At 56.5% G+C, this 12,067-nt stretch overlaps 1 protein-coding gene across 2 annotated transcripts in view; it reads left to right on the forward strand.

The window, feature by feature from the left end:
• DPP6 (dipeptidyl peptidase like 6) overlaps window positions 1-12,067 on the forward strand; it is a 795,051-nt gene that overhangs the window by 695,179 nt on the left and 87,805 nt on the right. For both annotated transcript variants that reach the window (XM_061166191.1, XM_061166192.1), the window contains exons 9-10: window positions 5,382-5,536; window positions 6,999-7,096. In XM_061166191.1, coding sequence (XP_061022174.1) covers window positions 5,382-5,536; window positions 6,999-7,096 — 253 coding nt within the window. The remainder of the gene's footprint in view (window positions 1-5,381; window positions 5,537-6,998; window positions 7,097-12,067) is intronic.

Raw genomic sequence — 12,067 nt, forward strand, 5'->3', positions numbered from 1 at the left:
CCTGGGGGCGCAGCCCGGCAGACTCAACATCGTGTGTGTGTGCGTGTGCCTGTGAGCACGTGTGTGCATGTGTGAGCACCAGGGAGGCGGCGCTTTCCTACATCATCCTCCCGGTGAGGAGCAGGCTCCCTGGAGGTCATGACCTTGTGCGGGTTCCTGCAGCTGGCACAACAGAAGACAACAAACCACATGGCTTTAGACTGCAGGGGTTTATTGTTCCAGCTCTAGGAGCTGAAAGTCTGAAGCTGAGGTGTCTCTTGCAGCGTCTGGTGGGACATCTGTGCTGTTCCTCAGCTTGTAGACGCATCACTCCAGGCTCTGCCTTTGCTCCCAGAGGGCGCCATCCTGCTCTGTCTCTGTGTCTCTTTATTTGTCATGTAGGATTGGGGCCCCCACCCTCGTCCAGTGTGACCCCGTCTTAATGCACGTCTTACTTACATCTGCAGTGACCCCGTTTCTGAACAAGGTCACCTTGACAGGTACCAGGGGTCAGGATGTCATAGCTTCTAGGGGGCAGTTTCACCCACGGCACACCTTTAAGTGGAACCTACTGTTCTTCTGTTTAAGATGGTGTGCTCCCCTCAAAGAATTTGGCAGCCTCTTTGTTATGTACTGATGGACCTGTCAACTGAAGTGCACAGCCTAAAAGACGCCTGGGTGGTTCTCAGTCCTGAGTCGTGTCTGACCCTCTGCCACGCTGTGGCCTGTAGCCCGCCAGGCTCCTCTGTCCATGGGATTTCCCAGGCCAGAACACTGGAGTGGGTTTCCTCCTCCAGGGGATCTTCCCAAACCAGGGATCAAACCCGCATCTCCTGCATTGGCAGGCAGGTTCTTTCCCACTGCACCACCAGCTGTGTCTCATTCAGGGACCTTACTGAGGACGATAGCCTGGGAGACAGCCTCTCAGTGGCTCTGAGGGACCGTTCCAAGGAGGGCAGGAAAGAGCCAGGATACGTAAGAGTTTTTGCTAGAAAATAATGTGATCAAGCGTCAGAAGTACTGTTCATCGCCAAGACCAGACCTCTCGAGATAGTGATCGTAGTGCGTCTCTCTGTGCAGATGATGCGGGAGTCTGAGCTCACTGAAGTCATTCCCAGACAGGCGTTGTCACTGTCTAGGGCCTGCGTCCTGTCCTCCTCCACCCTGAATTCCCTCGGGCTGCACCATCAGGCCAGCTGCCCTGCTGCTGGCCTCACAGCTGCAGCATCCTCTGTTTACTGCCACGGCGGGTGACATTTTTTGCCACAGACCATAGACATGCATCTCCAGAATGCAGGGCCTGTTTGATCAGATGTCACGTATCAACCAGCCTGCGAGCTTGTGCAGAAAAGGGTTTGTGCCCTTCCCCCACCCCACTAAACCGTGACCATTCTGCCTGGAGTGGGACCCCGGCATCTGTAACAAAAGCACACACCGTTTCCTGAGCACCTCCCTAAGGCATTGCTGTTGTTCAGTCGCTAAGTCGTGTCCAACTCTTTGTGACCCCGTGGACCACAGCACGCCAGGCCTCCCTGTCCACCGCCATCTCGCGGAGCTTACTCAAACTCATGTCCATTGAGTTAGTGACACCATCCAACCATCTCCTCCTCTGTTGTCCCCTTCTCCTTTTGCCTTCAACCTCCTTCCCTCAATCTTTCCCAGTATGAGCGTCTTTTCCAGTGAGTCAGCTCTTCTCATCAGGTGGCCATAGAATTGGAGTTTCAGCTTCAGCATCAGTCCTTCCCATGGATATTCAGGACTGATTTCCTTTAGGATGGACTGGTCCAAGGGAATCTGAAGAATCTTCTCCAGCACCACAGTTCGAAAGCACACCCAGCAAGAATTATGTGATGACTGTGGTGACCTCTCTTTGTTCTGCATCTGAAAAATAATCTGGAAAATCTGAGAATTCCTCATCTTGCCTGGACCAGCCTTCATTAGCTTGAGCCCCAAAGGGACTTTGTCCTCTTGGACCTGCCCATATATGTGCCACCTGAGTGACAATATTTGCTTCTTTAAGATGCGGTGACAAGACCTAGGGGAGTGGACCCAGATCCTGCTGTGAGCTGAAGCTGCATGGATGGAAATTTCTTCCTTTTCAAGTGAATGTCCCAAGATGCGTCCTTCTTGCTTGATTCCGAGAAGGTCCCAGGACGGGTCAGGGGAGGTGAAGGAAAACTGTACTCTCGAGTTGTCTGTACTTGTTCAGAAGGCAGTTTCTCCTGTTGTTTCAAGGCAAGGGCTCATGCAATTAATTTAGTTGATGAACTAGGGTTTTTTTTTTTCCCTGCAAAACTCTACCCATAAACTACATTTGGTTCACGGCATTTAAACCAACTGCATCATTAAGCTAGAAGCCTGAAGAAAACGTTTGCAAAATGGGGACATTCGTAATGAACGGGGAAATGTTACAGTGTCATCTGCCTGGTACTTTTCCCCGCAGTTCCTTATACTTAATTATCTCTTTAATGAGCAACTAATTCACAGGAAAATAAAAACACCCAGGAACGATGTGTTTAAAGGCACTTGGAGAGAATAAACCGAAGCCGCCCTTTGTGTATGGCCTGCCTTGGCACGGAGGCATTTCTCTTTCGTTAGCAGTCGTCTCGCTGTGGGACGTTGAGGATTTGCCAACAGACACCAGACCCTGTCACTCCTGAGTGCACTGGTTTCCGAGCTGCCCTCCGACCAGCACATCTCTCCTCTGAAGCCTGTGGTCCTCTGCCTCCATGCGCTCTGAGCAGTGCATCGAGCTCAGTGATGTCCTCGGTGTCTGCAAATGGACAGGGCAGAAACAGTGCTTCTCAGCCCAGCCTGGGAGCTCCTTTCTCCCCCGATTTGGCTCTCATCCCCGCACGTGGGACCCCCAGCGCTGTGCTGGCCAGACCGCAGCAGCAGTGTTTCCGTTGCATCTGAAGGCAAGTTCCCGGAATGAGGTGGACGCATGACGGATGGATGAGAAGCTCGCAGTGTGCCCTCCCGCGCTCCATGCCCCTCCCCAAGCCCCAGACGCGTCTGGGGGTGAATGTGGTGGGGGGTACCCCGCAGGCTGCTGATTCTGTCCCTTCCCTCTCGGGGGGTCGCTCGGGGTCAGAGAAGCCACGGATGAGTTGCGTGTCTGCAGGGCTGTGCTGTCTGTCTGCTCCTGGGTGACGCTTCTGTCTAGGCGCGTGAGTTGCACCCACCGCTGTTTGCTGGGATTTTCTGGTCCTGAAGGAAAAGGCTGTGAGCGCCGTGGTCAGGCTCACACCCCTGATTTCAGGTGGATGATGCTTACGTGTCCCCACCCCCTGCCCCATGCGTTCTGCTTGCTCCCACTGACTCCCCCCCACTCCTGGCCCCGCCTTACATGCCCACCCCCCCAGCCCCAGCATAGGCGCGGTGGAGCAGGGTCTCCCACAAACCATTGCAAGTGATGCCTGTTTTCTCTAGCAACCCATCTGCCGGAGTCCATCACTCCCTGTCCCCACATGCCGGCAGACAAGTCAGGTGGTTCTGCAGAGAGTCATCTCTGCGTCACCTCCTCCCAAACCCGCACCTGAAAGTCACTTTGCTGGCTGCTGAAGACACTGGAAAATTACAAGCCCTGGAGGGCTGGCTGGCTTTTTTTTTTTTTTGCCTCAGCAGACCTTTGGGTTCTTTATCGGGTCTGGCAACACTTCTGAGTCGTTTCTTGGGGTGCTGCAAGGTCACAGAGCACCGGCAGGGCGGGCTGTTAGAGGCGGGTGCAGTGCCCCTCGGGTGACAGTGGGGGGCTCATTCGGGCCCCCCCATGGATGGCAGGACGGGGGCGGAGCCCAGGACCGGGCCCCTTCGGCATCCTTCAGGGACTGAAGGCCTGGGGTGCGTCTGGTGATGGGACTCAGACGTGCCGGGCGCTTCCTGGGGGACGAGACTCTGCTGTCTGGCGCTGCTCCTCGGTCACAGGGGTCAGGGTCTCTGCAGGCTGCTGGAGACCAGGAGGGAAGCCCCCGGCGTGGGGGCCAGGGGCACCGGAAGACTTGTTACAGGGAGGCCGGCACTTCATGAAGGGAGTCCCCTCTAGCTCTGCTGTTGCAGGTCCTGTTGCAGGACGTTGGGGTTCCTCCCACTGAGCCCCGAGGCCGGTGGAGCCCACCCATCGGCCAGCCCCCCTGGGGGAGGAGGAGCTGCAGGGCCCCTAAACTGGGCTGTGGATGCCCTTGTGGCCCCTGCAGCAGGGCCCTGACTGAGTGGCCCTGACCCCCCAGCCCCGCCCTGTCTTCATCGTGCAGTCGGTGGGTCTCCCGCCCCCAGGCCCGGCCGCCAGGCTGGCCCAGCCCCCCGCCGCGCAGCCTGGCTCCTCTGTGACCCCACCTCCGGCGCCACCTCCTTCACCCTTATTCTCATTCTCGCCATCCCCCGGGGGTCTGATGCCCTCATTCTGTTTCCTCCGTGTGATTTCCGGTGTTCTGCCGGCCTTTCTGTCCCTGCGAGCTCTCAGAGCTGGTTTGTGGTCTACCCCAGATAATGACCGGTGAATGGGACTTGCGTTGTATGGTTATAGAGCTGTGCCGACTGCTATTTTAAAAGCAAATCCGGGGGAATTCATTAATAAAACGCATCCACAGTGTCCAAGGAGGACCCCAACGTCAGAGCCGTTCAGCCCCGGGTGCCCCTCCGCCCCCAGCGCTCTGATGAGCGGCACCAGGGCGGGGCCCTCTCTCGGCTTGTTCAGAAGGCTGGGTGGGAGACGGCAGATCCTACAGGACTCATCCCCAGTCAGAGCTCCAGTTAACCCAGACTCCTTGACGGGGTGGGGGCGGGGGGAGCGCCCGGTGGAGGCTGGGCCCATCGCTGTTTCCATCTCGGTCTCCCTGAAGGGGGGCCATTCTGAGCCTCTGCCGCAGGGAACACGGTCGCCTTCTTCTGTCAGAGTGAGGGGCCCGCTGGGCTCTGAGCACCGCCCCTCACACGGCGGTGCGCCGGGGGCCTGCGTGTGGGCCTGAGTCCTTGGCGTCTCCTGCTCGTTGATTTCCTGGGATTCAAGCTATAGACAGTTACATCCTCACTTGGTCCTGCTGGTTGCTCCCAGCTTCAGATGAATGGATCTCCTCTAGCTTTGGTTTTCTGATCCCCTTAAAGCAATAACCCACAACACAACAGTAAGTCAACTCAGAAAGGCCCTCATGAGCTCATCATGCTCAAATTTGTGCAAAAAACGAGAGAGTGGATTTTAGGTGGTTCACCTCTGTTCGGTCGGGCCTTGATTGACAGGGTTTGCTACACTGGGGTTTGTTGGTCAGCCCAGGCACGTCCGGAATGACGGTGCACCCGGATGCGGGGAGGCCTCCTCAGAGGTTGCAAGGAGGGAGATGCCCCTGGGGGCTCCCGGGTGTCCTCCCCCGTGCCTTCAGGCATCTCTGCTTTGTCTGTTTCCTTAGAGGAGATCCTGAAGACCCACATCGCCCACTGGTGGTCTCCGGACGGTACGCGGCTCGCCTACGCCACCATCAATGACTCGCGGGTGCCGGTCATGGAGCTGCCCACCTACACCGGCTCCATCTACCCCACCTCGAAGCCCTACCACTACCCCAAGGTAGGCGGGAAGCCGCGCCGGGCCAGCCTCAGCATGTATGCACCGGCTCCCCACCCCCTCGTGGAGCTTTGGCTCTCCCCCGTTGCAGTAAACAGAGGCGGGATTAATTATGTCCCATTACAGTGCATTAAATCCCCATCTTTGCGGAGTTGAATTTGTCGGCAGGTTTACTTTTTTTAAAATAATGGAACTACTGTTAGTCATCTGTCTAAGCTTCATCGCAACCAAAATACATCACCTCCCTTGTGATTCCGTGGTGCCAAAAACTCATGCTGCCCATGCTGCGGCACTCTGTCCTGTGGTTCCTTTTTCAGGTTCTGGGGGTCAGAGGGTCCCCCCGTCTGCCCCCAGCCCCTTGGCTCTGGGCTGTTCTGTGCCTGGCCGTCTGCTGGCCTATACTGTTTCTAATTGCTCCCCAGACCACTGTGTTGGCACAAAAAGCCAGCAGGACAGCAAGGCTGCAGGTGGGTGGCAGGGGATGAGGGCAGGGCGGCATGGATGGCCACACCTGGCTTTGTTAGCAAACCGCATCGTCCCAGTGTGGGGGAGGGCCTGCCGCCCATTCAGCTGGAGAGAGGCCAGGGCCCTGCCTGCCTGCCGCCTGGTGACAGGGTCCCCGCGTCCCCCCAGGGCTGCCCCAGAAGGACTGTCCAGCCTCTGCCGACCAGCCCTGGGCCTGGCTCCCCAGCCACCAGAGGGCTCTGGGAGCTGATGCCTCCTGCCATCCAGAGATACAGGACACACAGCCTGCAGTTTGCAGCGAGGGGGCGACGGTGCCCAAGCACGGGCCCCAGGGTCCCAGGGTCCCAGGGCAGAGGAAGGAAGCGCCAGGTGTATCAGTTAGCTCAGGCTCTGTAACAAGCACCACCGACCGTGCTGCTTAAACTGCGGACATTTGTGTCTCACGGTTCAGGAGGCTGGGAGCCAGAGACTGCCTAGAAACTGGACAGTTTCCCTGATGAACCCTTTCATTCCCCCCAACTTGGGAGTGATGGGATGACCTTAAAACCTAGAAAAGTGCAGCGCCCTGATTTTACCGTGAACTCCAGGACAGGTCTGTGTAATTGGAATTATGACACCCCGTATGGCTCAGGGCTGGGGGTTCCTGTTTTAGCAGAAAGTCAGCATGTTCTGACCAACAGGATTCAGACTGGAGGCAGGAGCTGGTGGCCCGTCTGAGCCCCGCCCTGCGTGAGTCCGATTCCTTCCTCACCCTGACACCCCGTCTGCGGAGGCAGGGGGGCCAAGAGTCACGCCAGCAGCCTAGTCTGCTCTGCCGGCCAGCACTGTGCAGGGCGGGGAGAAAGGAGAGTGGCACGCCCCCACCGCCCCGTCTACTGACACTCCCCGTGAAGGGCTTCGTCCTCCCCACGCTGAGCCTCTCGTGTCTCCCAGCAGACTCAGCGCCCAGGCCGGTCCAGGAGGGAGGCGGCTCTCTCACCCCTATTCCCTTTCTTCCCAGGCCGGCTGTGAAAACCCCACCATCTCCCTGCATGTCATTGGCCTGAATGGACCCACGCATGACCTGGAGATGACGCCGCCCGATGACCCGAGGATGAGGTTTGCATCCTTCCTTCAATTACGCAATGACAATAACAGTGAGATCCGTGTCCGCTTATGTGGCCTCTGTGGGTTCCGACTGCCAATTTAAACATAACCAAGGAAAAGGCACATTTTGTAAAGTTTTCCTAACTGCTTTATGGCTTGATATTCTGGGAAAGGAACACCCGTCAAAGCCTCTACGATGTCTTACCTCATGTCAGGCTCAGATCCTGCTCCCCAGAGGCTGGGCTTCAGGGAGGGCAGAGGGGATGTTCAACCACATGTGTCCAGTGGGGACGAGGACTATGGGGGGCATCCCTCAGATGAACAGATGCACCTTTCCAAGAAAGTCCTGGTAATTGGACCTACCATGCATGGGACCCCATTTTCAGAGCCTCACTTTAGAGCAGGGGTCCCCAGCCCCCAGGCTACAGAGCCATACGGTTCCTGTCAGGAACTGGGATGCACCTCGGGAGGTGAGTGGCAGGCGATCGAGAGAACTTCTGTCTGCATTTGCAGCCGCCCTCCATCACTCATGACCACCTGAGCTCTGCCTCCCCAATGAACTCAGTAAATGTAGTGCACTTGAATCATTCCAAAACTACCCCCCGACTCCGTCCGTGGAAAAACTGTCTCCCGCGAAACTGGCCCCTGGTGCCAAAAAGGTTGGGGAGCGCTGCATTAGAGCATGACTGTCCTTTTCCAGGTCTAGGAAGCAAGTGGTAAGTCCTGTCTCAGTGAAGCCAAATCTCCCAGTTTGCGTAACAACCACGTAGTTGGTGGAACATATTGACAACGGCAACCGTCCTGCTGTTAGAAAAGACTGGTTCAGGTGGACTTCATTTTTCAATCAAGAAAGCTGAGTAGAATCTGACTGAAGGGGTCTGGATTTCAGTTTCATCTTGTCCCAGAGTCCAAGTGGCCCGGGGACTGGTTATACTTCCAGAGTTTACTAATAGCAACGTTAAACCTCACTCTGTTGAGGGTATTGATGGGAGATGCAAAAAGGGAAGGGGACTGGGCTGGCCCCAGCTTTTACCCATTCACAGATTCTGCAAGCCTGTGCCCAGGCCCAGTTAAGCTGAGGATGATCCATCTGGAGGCTCAGCAAATACCCAGCCCACATTTTGCCGTAACGGTAGCCTGGGTCTTCCCTATTCAGTTACGGCGTTCTGCATTACTGGTAGCTTCTGGCAGCTTCCAGAAGGGCGGGTGCAGTGGCCTCAGCCACTCTGGCTCCTCCGCAGGCCAGGCTCAGGGCTGGACACATGGACGCTTGGAGCCGCCGGTCCGTAGCGACGTGGGCTTCTCCTATGGCGGCTTCATTGCTGTCCCTGGTAGAACCCATCTGCCCACAGCCGCTGCAGGAAACGCTGAGGCTCTTTCAGCTCTCCCGTCTCCAGGGGTGTGTAAAATCACTGGCCCTCAGGAGGACAGACCCAGCCCAGGGCTCCCGCTGCCTGTCCGTCCCAGCTGTCTGTCCCTCCCAGCCCTGCAGTGGCCGCCCCACTCATGCAGTGGGTCCCAAGGCCTCACTCTCGGACGGCCCCTCCTGGGTGATCGGGCCCTCGGCGTGTCCCGGGGTGGAATCAACTTGGGCGATGCTATGCTTGACGGGACCCACTCCGGTATTCTTGCCTGGAGAAGCCTCTGGACAGAGGAGCCTGGCGGGCTACAGTCCATGGGCTCACAGAGAGTCGGACATGACTGAAGTGGCTTAGCACGCATGCACACATTCTTGCCGGGATAGAAGAAACACTGCGATCGTTGCTTCATCTTCTCTCCTGAAGATCCGTGCATTTCGCTGTCTTCCTCCAGCGCCATCCCTGTCAGGCCGCCTGGGGCCTGGTCCAGCACTCTCTCTGCATTAATATGGAAAGTCACCTGGAAAATTTAAGCCATCTGTTTGAGTTAATTGAAAATCTCGTTTAGTCCATTTGGTGATGCTGTTTCCGCAGGCTTGATTAGCTTCAAGGACAGTGAAAAATTAGCCTCCATCAGGGCTGCCGGGACGCGGGCCCCGGGTCCTCTGCTCCGCCGTTTCCCCAAGCTCAACGCGGCGATGCTTTCCCGGCGCCCTGTAACCTGCGGTGTGTTAATGTCGCACTTTCTCATCTCCTTCCCCTTCACAGTCTTGGGATTTTTCAAAGTGAGCGCAGATCTGTCAGAAATCACGCAGTAAATGTGAGCAGCCATTTAGCGAGCATTTATTATTTGCGTCCATTAGGCCGAGAATTTAGCGTGAATGAAATATGGAGGTTATTACGTGGAGGAGGGACTGGCCTTGAAGGAAGCATTACAAGCACGTGGAGGACTGCAGGCGTGAGAGGGGCTGTGCTGAGAGTGGGGCCTGGACGAGGAGCCCCCCGCCCCCCGCCGCCCCCTGCCAAGTCTGAGGCATTCAGGGCCTGGGGACCCTTTGCGGTGGGGGCTGCCGTCTGCATCACAGAGACTTCAGGCACATCCCCGGCCCTCCCCACTGGATGCCAGCGTGACCATCAAAGACGCCCCAGAACCAGACTGAGAACCGCTGGTTCCGAGTGAAGGTTCAAAAGCTGCCGCCTGGGTCCAGATACCGGTTCCGTGCTCCGGGGCAGGTTCCCCTTCTGCCTCGTTCCAGTTCCTCATCTGCAAGACGGGGATGCATGTTAACAATCGAGGGTTCACTCTTGTGGGTGTCATGAGGATTAGTGCACACAGCACAGGCTGGTCCTCCGTCTCCTGCCCGTGAATCCTGCCTGCCGGCCGTTGGCACTCAGCCCTGCCCTCAGAGCTTCGGGTCCATTTCTAACTGCCGGTCCAACATCTCCCCTTCAACTGGTCAGGTTGTGATTCTCAGAGAAGGTAAATGAGCAGGTGTCAGAGGTTTCATTCCACTCACTAATTAACCAGCGGGGCATTAGAACCAGTCCCAGGGACAGTTGAGAAACTCAGTGTGTGTGGACAGTCTGACTAGAAATATAAGGACAAGCTTGAGGGTTACAGATTCCCCCAGGGCCCTGACTGTAACCTTGGGGCTCTCTGACCCACTGGACAGAAATCCACATGAGATGTCCACCCCGGCAGGGCTGCCCAGGCCATCGCAAGGCAAGCTGGGCATTGCACAAGAAGATTCTCAGCGACCTCACTTGCTCTTTGTGGGTTTCAGATAAATCCTCTAACTATCTCTAAATGATATCCTAAACTGGGCTTTCCCGGTGGCCCAGAAGTGAAGAATCTACCTCCAGTGCAGGAGACATGGGTTCAGTCCCTGGGTTGGGAAGATCCCCTGGAGGAGGGCATGGCAACCCACTCCAGTATTCTTGCCTGGAGAATCCCATGGACAGAGGAGCCTGGTGGGCTACAGTCCAGGGGGTCAGAAAGAGTCGGACACGGCTGAAGTGACTGAGCATGCACGCACATGTGAAGCTCAAGCTCCAGTTCTGGGCTGGGCCCGGCACGTGGTATCAGCTGGGTTTGCTGAACGGGCAAATTAAGTTTAAAATTAGCCAATAAAGTCCTGTTTCAATAGGATCCTTGTATATATGGATTTCTTTGGTTGTCCTGGAAGCAAAACTTGACAGATACTTGGCCCTTGCTGACGTTCTGCCGTCTCAGTCCAGGACGCTATAGAGGAGACCACCCTTTACCCGCCCTGGGCTTGCAGCTGGGACCCTCACAGCAAGACAGATTAGCAAGAGGGAAGCACAGCTTATTCACACGTGCCCTGCACATAGTGTGGGAAAACATCTCAACCCAAAGCAGCTCAAAGCACCGATCCACAAGTGCAGCTTTTATAGCATCGTCCACCGGGAGCAGCAAACTTGTAGAGAGTTACCAGGACGAGGAAGCAGGTTTAGGGTTCCCAGGGTGGCAGCTGCAGGTGGTACATAAACCAGAGGGCCCCGTGGGGAAGATGGGCCTACAGGCTCCCTGGTGCCTCTCTGGGCCAGTGACAGTCTGTCTCTGGGAAGAGGAAGCTATTTCCTGCCTTGAGGCCCGAAACAGAGGAGCTTTGCTGGGTTTGCTCCTTCCTATGGCCTTCAGCTCAAAATAATTGTCTTGTCAAAAAGGCATATTTTGGGGTGACCTAGTCTGGTTTCCTTCAACACTAGAGGCACTAAATCTAGAGAAGGTAAAAGGAAGACACTTATTTGTGAAGGGATGGAAAAAGGAAGGAAACCTATGTAATGCCCTCAACAATCTAGGCAAAGGTAGACAAACAAAGAAATACATAAGAGTCAAAAGTTAAGTACTGCAAGATAGGCATCAGTTCTGTTCAGAATTTTGCTGAAAGACTGAGAAATCCGGGGAGGAAGAGGGGTAGAAATAGGCAGGATTTGGCCACTCTGGGACACAGGCAGAGATATTCCAGATCCAGGAGGAGTGTGCAGGGCGGTTCCTGGGTCAGGCGTGGGCCCAGTCCGGTCGTGTGTTGTTTTCACACTTGTCCTTCCCTCTGCCCTTCTCTCAGGTGCCAGGGTGTGTGTCCCACAGACGTGGCTGTGTCCCCTGGGGCCTCACACAGCCCGGCCCTGTGCCCCCCTCTACTGTTCCACAGAGGCACGGCTGAGAACCCAGACGTTAAGGGCAGGGTCTGCAGCTTCCCTGGTGGCGCTACTGGTAAAGAATGTGCCTGCCCATGCAGGAGACGCAGGAGACGCAGGTTCCATCCCTTGGTCGGGGAGATCCCCTGGAGAAGGGACTGGCACCCACTGCAGGATTCTTGTCTGGAGAATCCCATGGATGGAGGAGCCTAGCGGGCTACAGCCACGGGGTCGCAAAGAGTCGGACACGACTGAGCACACAGCTGACTCCACACAGAGCCTGAAAGGTGCCCTGGGGCTCAAGCCAGGCAGGACCACCCGTCCCCTGACACGGCCTCCACAGGGAGATGCGGAGAGTCCCCAAAGGCCAGGGGACACTTCCTGCAGACGGGTCAGGGCCCTTCGAGAGGAGGAAGCAAACGTTTGTCAGCCGTCTCTCCTTCATCCCTCGCACTCCCCACCC

Source organism: Dama dama, chromosome 18, assembly GCF_033118175.1.
Source record: "Dama dama isolate Ldn47 chromosome 18, ASM3311817v1, whole genome shotgun sequence".
In the NCBI taxonomy this organism is placed as follows: Eukaryota; Metazoa; Chordata; class Mammalia; order Artiodactyla; family Cervidae; genus Dama; species Dama dama.